Source organism: Pistacia vera, unplaced genomic scaffold (genome assembly GCF_008641045.1).
Source record: "Pistacia vera cultivar Batoury unplaced genomic scaffold, PisVer_v2 Contig425, whole genome shotgun sequence".
NCBI classification, from domain to species: Eukaryota; Viridiplantae; Streptophyta; class Magnoliopsida; order Sapindales; family Anacardiaceae; genus Pistacia; species Pistacia vera.
Window position 1 is genome coordinate 128,110 of NW_022196252.1, and position 16,843 is coordinate 144,952.

Here is a 16,843-nt window from a genome sequence, read left to right on the forward strand (position 1 = left end):
TCTGCTCGACTTCTTTTTTATAAGCTCGCGAAAGGAAAGAAAAGTTGATCAAGAGGTGAGCCTCCCATAGCTTCTACACAAGGAAGATCGACGTCTGCTAGGACCGAGTAGTGATGACCTCATTCAGCTTTTCAATTTGAAGCCTGAGTTGCTCGAGCTCAACTTTGGCTTCCTGCTGACCTATTGCCTCTCGAGCGAGGTCGAGCAAGGATTGCTTGAACTTGGCCTCCCAGCTTGCAACAGCCTTTTGAGCCAAGGAGAGCTCGAAATTCAGCTTGTTGTTGGTACCTCGCTACTGTGCCAAATCTTCTCAGTTTCTGCTGCCTTAGCTTCAGCTTTCTCTTGGGTAGCCTCGCTCACGTTAAGCTTGTCAAGGAACTCCCTTTCCTTGACCCCAAAGGCCACCAATTCCTCCTTGAGCCATTCGAGCTTAGTCTCTTTCTCTTTCTCGACAACCTTGGCCTTGGCCAGAGCATTCTCCTTCACTGTCTTTGCCAACATCCACCCCTTATGAGTGCCCTCTAAAGTGGCATTGCACTCCTCGTATAGAAGTCTGCTCACCATGGCAACCTAAAAAGATAAGATGAGAAGTTGGCGAGAGACGAGGATAACATGCAAATAAAAGAGGGGCGAACTACTGGTACCTTCACCGCATAGCTACACATTAAAGCCAACATTTGGATGGGAGGCAAGTCCCTGAGGACCTCAAAGGTTTGCGGGGTGACACAATCACTAGCCACTGCAGCCCTGACACAGATATGGTCTAGGAGTTGGTCGATCAACATGTTAACCGTAACTTGGGTCTCTTCATCTACTTTCTTACTCTTCGGTTGGGACGAGCTAGGTTAACTACCTCCAGTAGCACCTGCCTTACCTGCAGGAGTGAACTTCTTCTTGTCCAAGTCCTTTGCCGTTGTCTTTTGAAGGTCACCAACCTACGTGGTGACCAATTTGCCTGAACCAATTTGCTGCTCGACCACCTTTAATTTGCTAGACCCCATTAAGGCTTGGTTGTTTTCTTCTTTCACAAGTCATCGTGCTACTCGGATGCTTTCTATTTCTTTGAGCTCCCAATCAACTTGGGCATTTTCTTTACTGGCCCATTTTGGGGCTCGAAGAACGTTCTTCCCATCAACTTCCTTAAAGGCAGTTATGGGCCTCTTCGTGCTTGGGCTTTCCCTAAGGTCGCCACCAGCGCACTTTGTGCCGGCGATGTCTATAAGAGTCTTCGTCACCGATGATAGCCACCGGGGCCGCAATTTTCTTCTTAAGGCCCTTGGCTTTCTCAGCCCACATCTCTCAGGAAAAGAAATAAATGAACAAGCAACGATTTGCACGGGAAAGTAAACACGAGCAAGAGACAACTGAAACCTTCCTCCAAAATTGTAAGGAATCTGGCCTTATCCTGACAAAAGCCGTATGCTTTCAAGTGAGGAAGCGTGACAAGCTCGTTGACGTTACGCTGATCACCATGAAGGTCGCTAAAACTCTATAGCCTCTGCAAGCTCGTGGCTGGAAGATAGTTTTGCTCGACATTAACTGCAAAACAAAACAACTTAGTTAGCTCGGATACAATGCTTGAAAGTGACCCTTGTGCACACAGGGAATCAATGTCTTACTCGCATCTGAAGCGAAAGTGCCAGTCTCCCAAGTTTCTTAGAATAAAAACTGAGAATCCCTATGCAAGACCTTTTTCGGGACATTGACCAACCCGTTGAAACGTACCTTTCTCGCCTTAGAAAGGTAGTACGTTTGGTCTTACCCTTTCTTGAGCATATACAGATAGACAAGCTCTTCAACAGATGGCTTGCCTAACTCTGCGATCATGTACGTGATGTACAGACCGATGAGAATGACAAATGAATTTGTTGACAGTTGGTGAGGAACGATGTCGAGCCGCTTTAGCACATTATTAATAAAATGATGAGGAGGAGTGGATACTCCGCACCTTAGGAGGGTTTCAGAGATCACCACCCATTTGGGCAAAGGGTTCTTCTGAGAATGTTCCCTCGGAACCATCAAGTTAAGTTGTGGCACATAGACCGCTCTTATGCATTCGAGATCCCTAACGATAATCGAGGATTGTAGTTCTTTGTACAACATATTTGCATTTCATGAATGCATATAAGAAAGATTTTAGGCATGAGCCATCCATATGCATATGTTTATATGTGTAATCATTAAAGAAAGAAATATGAGAAATGAGAAAGAAACACTCTAAGAATAGAGATAAAGAAAAGAACCAATTCTCTTAGAATAAAGAGAAAGAAAGAATTAGCACTAGAGAATAAAATGAATATTAAGTGCTACAGAAAAGAAAAGAAAATAGGTTGTGCGATGGGGAACCCGTGAGTGTAGAGTTACCCGCATGTAAACCGCCATGAGAGAGAGCGGTCTCCGCCATGAGAGAGCGGAATGAGAATGAGAAAAAGAATTTGTATAGCCATGAGAATACATGCGGATGAGAGCTATACATGAGAGAGAGTACACTCACATGGTCAAGGGTTTTAAATCCATGCATCGACCAAGACCGATCGTCAAAGAATAAGAAAGAATAAGAATAAAAATAAGAGAAGAATAGAAAGAAAATGCATTGTTATGCTTTAGTGTCTCATCCATGCATGGTTATGATATTCTCCATGGGTGATGCGAATAGAAAGAAAGAAAAGAATAGTGAGAACTAGAAGTAGAGAAAGAACAAGAGAGATTGAATTAGAGAAAGTGACAAGAGTACGAAAAGAATTGACGAGTAATGCACGGGGATTATAGAGTAGAAGATTTACTTACTGAGCATCTTTGTGCTCACCCCGTTGTTTTCTATGTTTTACAGGACATAGGTGAGGACATGGTCGGATAGACGTCGGCAAGCGGAGAGACTTGGCTGTACTATCCACTGATTTTTAGAGTCTTTTTATACAAATGATGAGGTACTATGTAAAGGATGTATTTATTAAGTGAAGAAAATTTTTGGGCCCAACCATTTTGATAAATATACTTGACTTTTTATTAATATATTTTACGAGTATGATAGTAGAACAAAGTTGTTTCATTTTTTGTATCAGAGCAGTGATTTTTGGGATGGGACAGTGTGTCATTCTCGTCGTTACAACGTGTCTTATCCGACCACTGTAAGTTAAATTCTTTCCTTACTAGTGGGTTATTGAAGTTGATGTGAGAATGGTTGTTTTGTAGATGAGACGTAGTAATAAAAAGAAGGGTAAAGGTGTGATGAATGAGGGAGAATCCTCTAACCCGCCGGAACAAACTCCCGCTACCCTTGATGAGACAAGGATTCGAACCATTGTACAGCAGGTGTTAGCGAAGAGTCAGGGGAGAGTTGTACCAGGAGAACTGAGACCCCTAGTAGAGTACCGCCCACAAGATAAGAGCGAGAAGGGTCGTACCTCAGACAGTACAGAATCGAGTTGATCTGATTCAGGGGCTTGCAAGTCAGCACTGGCCGCCAGAGTTTAGGGGTACTGGGGACCCGTTGGAAGCAAAAGAGTGGTTTAAGTCCGTTGAGCGGATGGTGGCCCTGTTTCCCATGAATGATAGAGAGAAGATTAGCTATGCTAGTTTTTTATTTCGGGGTGATGCCTGAATTTGGTAGGAATTAATGGAAGAGACTCATGACATGGCAACTATGACTTGGGGAGATTTTAGAAGAGTGTTTGAGGCCGAGTATTAAACAGTTAACCAGATTCATGAGAAAATACAAGAGTTTATTAATCTGAAGCAAGGGATGAGTACAGTGAAAGAGTATTCAATTAGATTCAACTCCCTTGCGAGGTTTGCACCCGGGATAGTGAGTACTCCCGAGTTGAGAAGAGAGAAATTTGTCATCGGGTTAAGGTCAGAAATGGCCTGTGATGTTATGATAGGAGCAGAGCCCCTGCATACCTATATTGAAGCATTAAAGCAGGCTTTGAGAGTAGAGATTTATGTGAACAGGATGAGTTCAGAAGGGCCCTCCATGATAGTACATAATGAACTGCCCCCTACTCCACAAAAAGAAAGAGTTGAGGTTGGGAGAAGTAGAGACATGAGGAACAAAAAGAGGTTCCAGCCAAAGAAGAATAGGGGTGATTGGCAGAGTAAGCGGCCTAGAATTGCTGGAGTCATTCTGTGCCCTAAGTGTAGGAAGAATCATTTGGGGGAGTGTCTAAAAGAGTTCAGTCTGAATGTTTGCTATAGGTGTCGCCAGCCAGGGCACCTAATGAAAGATTGTAAAGCTCTTCCTCCACCAGCAGCACAGGTTTCTAGAGGTACGAATGCCAGGGTGTTTATCGTGGCACAGGGTGAGGTAGAGGCCAGTCCATCAACTGTAACTGGTCAATTATTCTTTCATGCAGATCCTTTTTATGCTTTAATTGATTCTGGAGCCACGCATTCTTTTATATCTCATGGGATGATAGAAAGATTAGATCTGAAATCTGTCATGGTAGACCAACCCATTAGGATAGAGTTACTTGATGGGGTTACTGTTTTGACCCATGAGATGCTTCCAGGAGAGTCTGTGGTGATTCATGGAAGAGAATTGTTAGTTGATTTAATAGTGTTTGATATGTTTGATTTCGACGTGATTTTGGGTATGAATTTCCTAGGGAAGTATGGAGTAGAAATTGACTGTCGGAAGAAGAAGTAATCTTGATAGTGGCGATAAGTTTAGTTTTGGAGAGGGCCATCAATTAAGTATGTTGATCAGTAGCTTGAAAGCTAGAAAGATGCTGAGAAAGGGGTGTTCAGGATATATTGCACATGTAGTACAGAGTGGTGATGTTCTTTAGCAAGAAATTCAGAGGGTGCCTGTAGTTCGAGAATTTCTGGATGTGTTTCCGGAAGAAATACTGGGTTTACTTCCAGAGAGAGAGGTTGAGTTCAGTATTGAACTAGCACCCGAGACAGCACCAATATCGAGAGCCCCTTATCGAATGGTCTCGGCTGAGCTTCAGGAATTAAAGAAACAACTCCAAGAGCTTTTAGATGAAGGTTTTATCTGACCAAGTCATTCTTCCTGGGGAGCTCCAATTCTTTTTGTGAAGAAGAAATATGGATCTTTACGGATGTGCATAGATTACAGAAAGCTGAATAAGGTGACAGTGAAAAATAAGTACCCGCTACCTCGGATAGACAATTTGTTTGATCAATTAAAGGGAGCGGCAATGTTCTCAAAAATTGATTTGAGGTCGGGGTACCATCAAGTGAGAGTGGCTGAGCAAGATATAGTTAAGACCGCTTTTCATACAAGGTATGGGCATTATGAATTTGTAATGATGTCTTTCGGGTTAACGAATGTCCCAGCAGTTTTTATAGACCTGATGAATCGGGTATTTCACGATTGCTTGGATCAATTCATCTTGGTTTTCATTGATGATATCCTGGTTTACTTTAAGTCGAGAGAAAAGCATGAGAAGCAATTAAGAATGGTGCTACAACAATTGAGAGAAAAGAAGTTGTATGCTAAGTTTTCCAAGTGTGAATTCTGGTTGAATCAAGTATTATTTTGGGCCATATTGTTTCTAGCGAAGGGATTTCAGTGGACTCTAGTAAGGTGGAGGCAATCTTTGAGTGGCAAAGGCCAAAAATGGTAAAAGAAGTGACAAGTTTCTTGGGACTAGCAGGCTACTACCGGCGATTCGTAGCAAGGTTTGCCCAGTTAGCTAAGCCATTGACAGCTCTTACTAAGCAGAGAATTCCTTTTATATGGTCAACTGCTTGTGAAAAAAGTTTTCACAAGTTAAAGAAAAAGTTGACATAAACTCCTGTTTTAGTGTTGTCTTAGGAGGGTGTAAATTATGATATTTTTATAGATGCCTCACTGCAGGGACTTGGTGCTGTATTGATGCAATTAGGTAGGGTGATAGCTTATGCTTCTCGTCAATTGAAAGAGTACGAGACAAGATACCCTACACATGATTTAGAGTTGGCAGCGGTAGTCTTTGCTCTGAAAATTTGGAGGCATTACCTTTGTGGTGCAAAGAGTAATATCTACACCGACCATAAGAGTTTGAAGTATTTCTTTACTTAGAAGGAGTTGAATATGAGGTAGAGAAGGTGGTTAGAGCTAGTTAAAGATTATGAATGTGAGATTAAATATTAGCTGGGGAAAGCTAATGTAGTAGTCGATGCACTGAGTAGAAAAGCTTATTTATCCCGACTCACAAGACAGGGAGAGTTAATAGATGAGTTATGTAAAGAACAGATTAAAGTGATTCAAGGAGGGATTGCCAGGTTAGAGATTCAGTCTACCTTATTGGACGAAATCAGAAAAAAGCAAGTGGTTGATGAGTGCTGTCAGAAGTTATTGCAGAGAATGCATAAGAATGAGAGACCAGAGTTCCATATGGTAGATGGTGTTCTCCGTTTCAAGAATCGGTTGTGTATTCCTCAAGATAAGGAGTTGAGAGAGAGAATTTTTACGGAGGCTCATGACACACCCTACACTGCTCATCCTGGAGCAAACAAGATGTATCAAGACCTAAAGAAAGGCTATTGGTGGCTAGGTATGAAGAATGTTATTGCGGAGTTTGTAGCTAAATGCCTGGTATGTCAACAAGTGAAAGCAGAACACCAAAGACCGTCAGGATTGCTTCAACCACTTAGTATTCCTGAGTGGAAATGAGAGAGTATCTCGATGGATTTTATTGTAGGCCTCCCTAGAGTTCAGAGAGGATTTAATGCTATTTGGGTGATTGTTGATACATTAACAAAATCAGCCCATTTCCTTCTGGTAAAAGAGAGCACTACTTCAGATCAACTAGCCTAGATTTACATCAGAGAGATAGTGAAACTTCATGGGGTACCTAAGACAATAGTATCAGATAGAGATTCTAGATTTGTCTCCGCTTTCTAGATGAGCTTACAGAGGAACTTGGGTACTAGATTGTCTTTTAGCACCACCTACCATCCTCAAACTGATGGGTAGACAGAGAGAACAAATTAAGTGCTTGAGGATATGTTGAGAGCTTGCTGTATGGATTATAGAGTATCATGGCATGAGATGTTGCCCTTAGTGGAATTTGGTTACAATAATAGTTATCTGTCTACAATTAAGATAGCGCCTTATGAGACCTTGTATGATAGATAATGTAGATCTCCACTACATTGGGATGAGATAGGTGAGAAAGATGAGTTGAATATAACTATTGGGACAGAGATGACTCAGAAATTGATTGAAGATGTGAAGCTGATTAGAAGCAGAATGCAACAAGCCCAAGATAGACAGAAAAGTTATGCTGATTTGAAGAGAAAAGAAGTTGAATTCGAAGTGGGTGATAAAGTTTTCTTGAAAGTTTCCCCCTACAAGCGGGTGATGCGGTTTGGAAATAAAGGGAAGTTAGCACTGAGATACATTGGTCCATTTGAAGTGTTGCACTGAGTTGGGAAAGTACCCTATAGATTGGCCCTACCACCCGGTATGGACAAGGTGCATGATGTTTTCCATATCTCGCTGCTACGGAAGTATGTAAGTGATCCCTCCTATGTATTGAGCTCAGAGGATATAATTGTGGAAGAGAATCTTGTATACGAGGAGCGTCCAGTTCAGATTTTAGCCGAAAGAATAAGGAGCTCCGAAATAAGAGTATTCCGTTAGTGAAAGTCCTGTAGAGAAACCATAAAGTTGAAGAAGCTACATGGGAGACCGAGCAAGACATGCAAAATCGTTACCCGGAGCTATTTGTCTGAATTTCGGGGATGAAATTCTTTTAAGGGGGAGAGAATTGTAACGCCCCATTTGAGGTACATAGTTAAGATTTGATGAATGGCTTGAATGTTTATTGATTTATCCTCATTTGAGCCTGTATGTTGTTAATATTGTTTGGTTGGCCCTTGGTTGAAAGGGTGTATTGGTTTGGTTAAGTGGTTGCCCTGAAAATTTATAAGACTTGACGAAATCTTGATGTTACAGTCTTTGCTGGGGCGAAGAAGAAGCTTCGCTGCGGCGATGAAGTGCTACAACCCCCGTGTAGCTACTGTAAGTTTTCACCGAGGTGAAGAAATAGCTTCACCGTGGCGAAGACTCTGCTGAAATTTCCCTTGAGTTTTTAGAGAATTCTTCCTTTTGGGACTCAATGACCATTCTACCCCTAATTAGCAGGAAAAGTGGAGAGTGAAATGCAAGAAAATTACATGGAGAATAGTTTGAATAGGGATGTTTTTGCAAAGAATTAAAGGGCATAGGTGGGATTTTAAAGAAGGAGTAAGGGTATATTGGGAAAGAGTGGAGAAAATATGAGATATTAAGGGTTTAGCTTTAGAAACCCTTTCATTCATTTTTCTCCACCGCCTCTTTAATCCTTCAGTTCTCTCAAACTTTCATTCAATTTTCCAAGGATCTTTGAAGAGCTTTTGACTAGAAATTGATACAAGTTGATCCTAAGCACTTAAAGGTGAGAATCCTTACTCTAGATGTGAATTTTATTGGTGAAAGAATAGGATCCTTATTGGGTTTGTGTTTAAGGTTTAAGAGAAAGTATCAAGCCATCAAGAGTAGAGAGCTTAAATGGATTCTAATTGAGCCTAAGGTAAGTAAATACACCTAAGTTGTGATTTGCATGATTGAATGATGTGTAGAGCTTTATAGATGATTAATGCTTGGATTTTTTTTTTTTATGTTTGAAATGAATTGATGAATTTATGAATGAGTTTAATGTTGATTTATGGAGAAATTTCCACCATAAGAAGGATGGATTGTGTTGATAAATTTTGGTAGAATTATGGATAGAATTTGAAGAATTTGAGAGGAATATTTGAAGTGTGTTTTCTTTGCAGGATGTGTGATGATTTAAAGGAGTTGAACTCCAATTTTGGATGGTTAAGAAAGAAGTAGAATTAAAGTTAGAATAGAGTTTTTATATGCGCACATATTGTTTGATGAAATGCCTAAAAGAAGCATGAGTACAAGTAGAGAACCTTACTTTATGCAACGTAGCATATTTGCATTTCATGAATGCATATAAGAAAGATTTTAGGCATGAGCCATCCATATGCATATGTTTATATGTGTAATCATTAAAGAAAGAAATATGAGAAATGAGAAAGAAACACTCTAAGAATAGAGATAAAGAAAAGAACCAATTCTCTTAGAATAAAGAGAAAGAAAGAATTAGCACTAGAGAATAAAATGAATATTAAGTGCTACAGAAAAGAAAAGAAAATAGGTTGTGCGATGGGGAACCCGTGAGTGTAGAGTTACCCGCATGTAAACTGCCATGAGAGAGAGCGGTCTCCGCCATGAGAGAGCGGAATGAGAATGAGAAAAAGAATTTGTATAGCCGTGAGAATACATGCGGATGAGAGCTATACACGAGAGAGAGTACACTCACATGGTCAAGGGTTTTGAATCCATGCATCGACCAAGACCGATCGTCAAAGAATAAGAATAAAAATAAGAGAAGAATAGAAAGAAAATGCATTGTTATGCTTTAGTGTCTCATCCATGCATGGTTATGATATTCTCCATGGGTGATGCGAATAGAAAGAAAGAAAAGAATAGTGAGAACTAGAAGTAGAGAAAGAACAAGAGAGATTGAATTAGAGAAAGTGACAAGAGTACGAAAAGAATTGACGAGTAATGCACGGGGATTATAGAGTAGAAGATTTACTTACTGAGCATCTTTGTGCTCACCCCGTTGTTTTCTATGTTTTACAGGACATAGGTGAGGACATGGTCGGATAGACGTCGACAAGCGGAGAGACTTGGCTGTACTGTCCACTGATTTTTAGAGTCTTTTTATACAAATGATGCTGTACTATGTAAAGGATGTATTTATTAAGTGAAGAAAAATTTTGGGCCCAACCATTTTGATAAATATACTTGTCTTTTTATTAATATATTTCACGAGTATGATAGTAGAAAGAAGTTGTTACAAGAACCTTACTGGAATAAGAAGTACAGAAAAATCATCGGAAAGAGTGTCGTGATAACGATAAAACAACAGGTGAATGCACAAGAACGCCAGAGAACTTTCGTGGATTGAATGAGGATTCTAACAACTTTGCCACCTTTTATAGTAGCTTGCATCGGAGATAAAAGTGCAGGGTTTAATCGCAGCCATCGAGTTGCAATGAATCTCAACCCTTCATTCGTCGAACAATCTCAACCTTTAGATGTGGCCACGTGTCGATCATCCGCTGGGAGCAATGAACCATCAGACTATTACACTAATAACCATCATCGCATGTCACCTCGGCCTCGCGTGTGGACAACTATAGTCCCTTACGTGCGACGAAACATTACTAACAACGTGCACGTGAGCCTAAGCCTTACTCGCTTCCTTAGTGAAGACAGTGATCTCTTAGGCTTTGTAGAAAAAGAACTGTGAATCGCAGTGTGGAACTTTTTTTGGAATATCGATCAACTTGTTAAAACGTACTCTCCTTACTTTGAAAAGGTAGTACGTCTGGTCTTGCCTTTTTTTGAGCCTGTACAAGTGGATGAGCACTTCGACGGATGGCTCACCCAATTTAGTGATCATATACATGATGTACATCGCGATAATGATCACGTAAGAGTTGGCTGACAATTGAAGAGGAACAATGTCGAATCACCTCTATATGTTATCAATGAAGTGGTGCGGGGGAATGGATACCCCACACCTAAGGAGAGTCTCGAAGGTTGCTACCCATCCAGGTAGGGTGGTTCTTCCGAGAATATTCCCCTGGAACTATCAAGTTAAGCTGCAGCACATAGACCGCTTTTATGCGTTCGAGATCCCCGAGGGTAACCGAGGATTATGGTTCTCTTCATAGCCTATGGGTTGGAGATGACAAATATTGGGCTAGCTGAATCAAAGCACGATCGGACAAGCCCGTAGCATCAGGGTCTGAGCTTCGAGTGACGAATTCTTCATAGACCTCGAGGGCCACATCCCCAAGGGCTGCCAAGCTTACCGGCGAATCAAAAATTCGATCTATTGTATGATTGCTAGTAGACGACATGGTTGTAACTCAACTCTGGATACCTGAAAAAAGAATCGAACATGTGTTAAAGCTCGAACAAATCAGCGACCATTCCACACTCGCTTCTATTTTAGGCACCCGAGATAGCTCGCGCAATGCGGCAAAAATACATGACCAATCCTAGATCGCCAGAGATGCACCCAACAGACCCTACTAAAACCTTAAAACATCTCATATGGCCACTAGAGTAGCCACCCTCGGACGCAAAAATCAGAAAAACAAAAGAGAATAAGAGAGAGAAGCCTTACCAGAATGGGGAAATTGCTGAGAACTCTTGAGAAATGTAACAACCCACAGAGTAATAGCGGAGAGCTACAAGAGAGTCAGAATAACTTTTGGAGTGACTATTTTGAGGTTTTTCGCCACCTTTTATAGTGGTTTGCTTGAGAGATGAAAGGGCGGGGTTTAATCGTGGCTGTCAACTTAAAGTCGATCCTCACCCTTCATTTATTGAGCAATCTCGGCCCTTAGACGTGGCCACGTGTCGATCATACACGGGGAATGATGAACCTTCAGATTACAGTAATGATAACCGTCGTTATACGTAGCCTCGACTTCGCGTGTGAATAGCTATTGTCGGCCACGCGCGATGAAACGTAACTGACAAAGTCTATCACATTTAATGCGACACGGCCACGCGAAAATTACCTTTATAACCTGACTTTTCATATTCTGAATTTTGACAAGTACTATAAGGAGTAAAGATCCAAGTGTGAGGTACGTCGGCCAAGCGTAAGGTTGACCATATGAGCCCGTTCGAACATGCACTTAGAGACTCACTGTTAAAGCCGAGCTTGATATCAAATCGAACAATAGTCTTCAAAGCTCGAAGCGAGCATCGAATACTAGGGGGCATATGTTGTGTGTGGCTTTTCTACCAAGCTCGGGCCAACGCGAGGATATAGCTTGACCTAGAATGAGCTCAACAACTTTGATTGATCGGTCCAGCATAAGCTAGTAACGGATAGTTCAAGGAATCATTCAATCAATCTTCAGATTATTTCAGATCTCAGATATTACGGGAATGACTCAATCAATAGCGATCACTGCTCAATCACAACACCAAATCATGAGGGTATCGAAATTACGATTCAGATCGATTGTAATCCCCTAAATTTCGCTTTTTTTCTCTGTACAAATCTTGTATAAAAATCCCCTTGAACGATAAGGAAGGGGGATTTTTTCAAAGGGGAATTGCATTGTAAGCTCTCACCAAAAATACAAAAAACTCAGTGGACATAGGCTGTTAACCTCGCCGAGCCACTTTAAAAATCTCTTTGTTTTTTATTCATTTCGTTCATATTCATTGCTAATTTTTACTAATCACGCACACATCGGTTTCGATCCCAGCGAAGTCGATCAGATCATGTTGATTGGTGCAGAATTCTGTATCAATAATTCTTGAATTTGCTATCCAACATGACCTACCTACGTACCCCAATACACTTAGCTATATATATTCAAATGTTGATAGAATGATTTCATATCTTCTTCTAGCAAGTTCTCATTTTACTATTTTCTAATTATAAATTATTTTGTTCACATAATCCATGGCTATTCGACGAGGATAACGATGCAAGCTTTAGCTTTTAGTTAGTAGACCACCCATTTTAATTCATGACATATTTCGTATTTATTTTATGTGTTTCTTTTCTGTGATTCAAAATTGAACATGTAAATGTACCGACACGTGTAAGCCCCAAATAAGAAAACGTCAAAACTCCACGTCCCACTATCATTGTCCATGCAAAATTCTAACCCGAAACCGTCAAATCTCTGAACCAGAAACCAAAAGAATTCAAGAAAGAAAGTGAAAGAAAATACGCAGGAGTTAATGCCGCCTCAAGTGAAATCCCACAAGTCATGGCTTACAAACCACCAGTTCCATGATTTCCAATACGTGGTTTGCGTTACTTCCAAGTTGGCAACTCCATCATCACTCATTTACATTATATAAACCTAGCAAACATAAGAAAACTCTATTCACAGTTTCCCATCAACCAAACACGCACTCACAGCCAAAACTAAGAATCCGATAGCCAACAAACCATGCTTGATATTTGGTCATGGGTATGTGACCTAACCTACTCTACTGAGTGGGCCGAGTCAGAGTCTTCACTCATCTTTACACTAGCGAACTCAGCCTCGAGTCAAGATGACTCTACTCGAGCGATTCAGCTCCGAGCTGAGATGACCTCCGGGTCCCACTCGGACCTGGTGGTGATCTTCAAAGTTTGCTCTCTGGGCTTTCACCTTGATAATCCTCAGAAGACTCTTTGGGTTTCCGACGCGTGTCCTCTTTCTTCAGATAAACCATTCCTCCCATTGTTACTCCAGCTACTCCAAGAAATTATCACCCGCTCCCCTACCGCGCACGATAGCACCTGTCCTCGTTCTCAGCTTCAAAAACTTAAACCTGACCCTGTTGCATGGATCATGGACTCTCACTCCCCGGAATCTTTCTCAAGTTTCTTTAATTTAGTTTTCCTCACGCGTTTGTTCTGGTTATGTGTATTTGACGCTCCCAGTGAAGTTGGTTCTCTTTACTTCAATTCCATTTTGGGTCCCAACCTGGAAGCGTTAACCAACAAGCACGCGCCAGTGCTGCGAACCTTTTTGCAATCAGTGGGCGTTGACGCGGAGCTGTGTTTTATGCGCACCCTGGGGTATATCTTAGCAAAATGGTTGATTTTAAGAGAGATGGGCGTAGGTTTACAGACGTCAACACCACTGCCAAATCAGCATCCTGGGTTCGCTTATGCCACGGAGGCACAGGGTTTTTGGATTTTAAAAGGATACGCGCCGATTTCCGCCATGAAACAGACGCACTCCAACGGAAATAAGTATAACGGTAAGTTTCCTATCATGGAAGCTAAAGAATCTGTTCTAAGATACGTCTTGGCGCACCAACAGCTTGAGGCTGTCCTTCAGCTGGAATATTCTGTGGAATTCTACGACGGTTATATTCAGGTGAATGCACGTGTCGATAATCTACGCTTCCACGTGGCAGAATTAGGGTTTAATAAAAACGAAGAGGTTGAATACGCAGACGAAAGACATTTTCCGACAAGGATACGGGTTTGGGTCGGGCCAGAAGTTGGGTCAAATTATGTGGCTGGGTTGAGCTTAGGCCGGTCAACGAACAACGGCGAAAGAGAAGTTGAAATGCAAAGGAATCTCAAGGGTAGTTATGGGAATTCAAAGATTCCGAAGGTGAAAGCTCGGGCGCGGATGACGACAAAGACCAAGACGAAAAACTGGAGGTGGGACCAGGATGTTGAAGGAAACGCTGCAGTTTTCGATGCAGTTTTGTGTGACAACACAACTGGTCAAGAAATGGCCACGTGGAGTGGACGTGGTGGCAACAGTAGCTTTAAAAATAGATATATGGGAGGGAACAGACCGTTTACGAAAACGGGTGGGTTGGTTTTTGCAAGAGGTGAATATGGAGAGGGAGTGGGATGGAGATTGAGCAGAGAAATGGAAGGGAGTGTGTTGAAGTGGAGAATTGGAGGGCAGGTTTGGTTAAGTTATTGGCCTAATAATGTGAAGAGTTCGTATTATGAAACAAGGAGTGTGGAGTGGTGTGACGAGGTCGATTTGCCTTTAATTCCTGCACAAAAAATAGAGTAGAATATTAAGATTTGATGTAAATAATAAGTATAGAATAGGAGGCTGTGTTAAATTTCATGTATCCATCTTGATACGTATAATTAATTAGCTCATGTGGTAATGGCTATAGGCATCTACTGCCAAGCCAATTTTAGCACATAGAAGAATTATAAATACATGAAGGTTTTAATCAATTGTATGCGTGAAAATTAGTATACATAGCTAATTTTTCAGTTGTGCTTAAGCCTCGCTCATCTAATATTTGCATGTCAATATTTTTAATAATATTCTTTTTTTTCTTTATGATCAGGAATATCCAAGCCCGTTTGTGCATACCTCATCAATTAATCCTCTAAAACCCTAAAAGTAACGATAGAATAAACTCTCTCATTTACATGCATTGTGTGTGATTTTTCCATTAAGTTCGAAAAAGTCAAAGATCAGCGAGGTTATAGCCCAATTCAGAATCGACTCAACTCAATCAATTGTTCGACCCCACGTAAACTCATCGAGATGTAGCTCGACCCCAACATGAACTAGTCGCGACCAATCTCAACAGTTGTTCAACCAGCTGACAGATAACCTCAAATCCTGGATATCTCGGGAGAGATCAGATTGATAACAATCTTGGCACAATCTTAGTGTCCAACCGCAAGAATATTGGAGTTTTATTTCAATCTTAATTGTAATCCATTTATTTATGCTCTTTCCTTTATACAAAATTCCCCTCCAACGATGAGAAAGGGGTTAACAAATTGTTCTAGGATTATTATTGTAAGTTCTCATAGGAAATACAAAAACAGTGGACGTAGGCACAAGAGTATAGCTTGTCAAACCACTTTGAAAACTTTTTGTGTCATTTACTTTACCTCTTTTAATTCATTACATTGTTGGTTATCTATAATCACGCACATATCAGCTCCGATTCCGTCAAGGTCAATCGGATCACTCTAATTGGTGCAAAATCTTGTATCAACATTTTAGCTCTAGAAGGAGGGCCTCCGCCAAAAGTTCAAAATTTTCGGCAAACAATCCCAGTGACCCAATCACTCAAGGCCTACAATGATTTGTACAAGATCAAAAACCACGACAACGTGAAAACCACCCACCAGGAGGTGCATCAAGATGCCGTTGGGCGTCGACCACTAGACTTGGCAAAATGGGTGGGTACGGGCCAAAAAGGACTGGTTCTATACGGGTCCAATATTTTGGGCCTGTACCCTACCATATACGGGTACGGGTCGATCTGTGGGTATCCATATTTTTGCTCTCTAATTTTCAATTTTTGCAATTACACCCCCACAATTTATACAATTTTCATTTTTTGCAGTTACACCCCATGATCAAATACTTCCTATTCAATTCAATTCACCAAAAAAGTTCACAAGCAAATCAATTTCACATCAATTTAAAACCAACAAGCACATAGAAAACAAATACATAAATTCATAAACACTAAAACACAAACACAAATACAAACACAATATTCCAAATACAAAAACATAATATAAATATAACTTGGCATTGTTTCAACTAAATATTCTTGGCTAGTTCATGTTGAATGTTGATTTCACGAACATGATGGACCGATGGTTGTTTAAGTAGAGTCTCTTGACTCCACAGTCCTCACATTAGTTAATGCCACATGAAGCTCACGATCAACTCATCATCATCTACAATTAACAAATATAAATATTAGTAAATGAAAATAATAAAACATATGAAATATTAAATTAACATGTTACCTTCAAATTCATATCCATATAGCCAAGTCCGAGTGCATAACAAAGATTGTGCATTATTTGGTTTAAGTGAGCTTCGATATTTATTAAGCACTTTGCTGCCAATACTAAAAGCAGACTCTGAAGCAACATATGTTATTGGTATACTCATGAGCCATCATGGCAAGTGTTGGATAACAATCACAATTGCTTTTCCAATGTTCAAAGATATCCATATTATGATGTTTGATGTGATTAAACCTTGGCTCTTTCAAATAAAGATCCAATTCAAACTTCCTGGTAGCATTAAAGTCACTCTCATAGTTGTCAAAATCCTTCACCATTTAAATAGTTAAGTATTAAAAGTTAAAATTACACAATAAACAATACTTTATTAATCACAAAAATATAAAAAAGTATAGTGACTTACACAAATATAATCTTGACGTATAATAAGAGGAGAACCACTTGCAAGAAGAACATCTGAAGTGGCAGTGCCAGGCCTGAGAACTTCTTTAGGACATTGTACCTTGTAAGCTTCAAAAAGT

At 40.6% G+C, this 16,843-nt stretch overlaps 1 protein-coding gene across 1 annotated transcript; it reads left to right on the forward strand.

Moving 5' to 3' along the window:
- Nucleotides 1-12,846: 12,846 nt before the first annotated feature.
- LOC116143028 lies at nt 12,847-14,779 on the forward strand. Its single transcript, XM_031428443.1, has one exon. It carries the CDS (start codon nt 13,012-13,014, stop codon nt 14,593-14,595), a length of 1,584 nt encoding a protein of 527 aa, XP_031284303.1. The 5' UTR covers nt 12,847-13,011; the 3' UTR covers nt 14,596-14,779.
- Nucleotides 14,780-16,843: the final 2,064 nt, after the last annotated feature.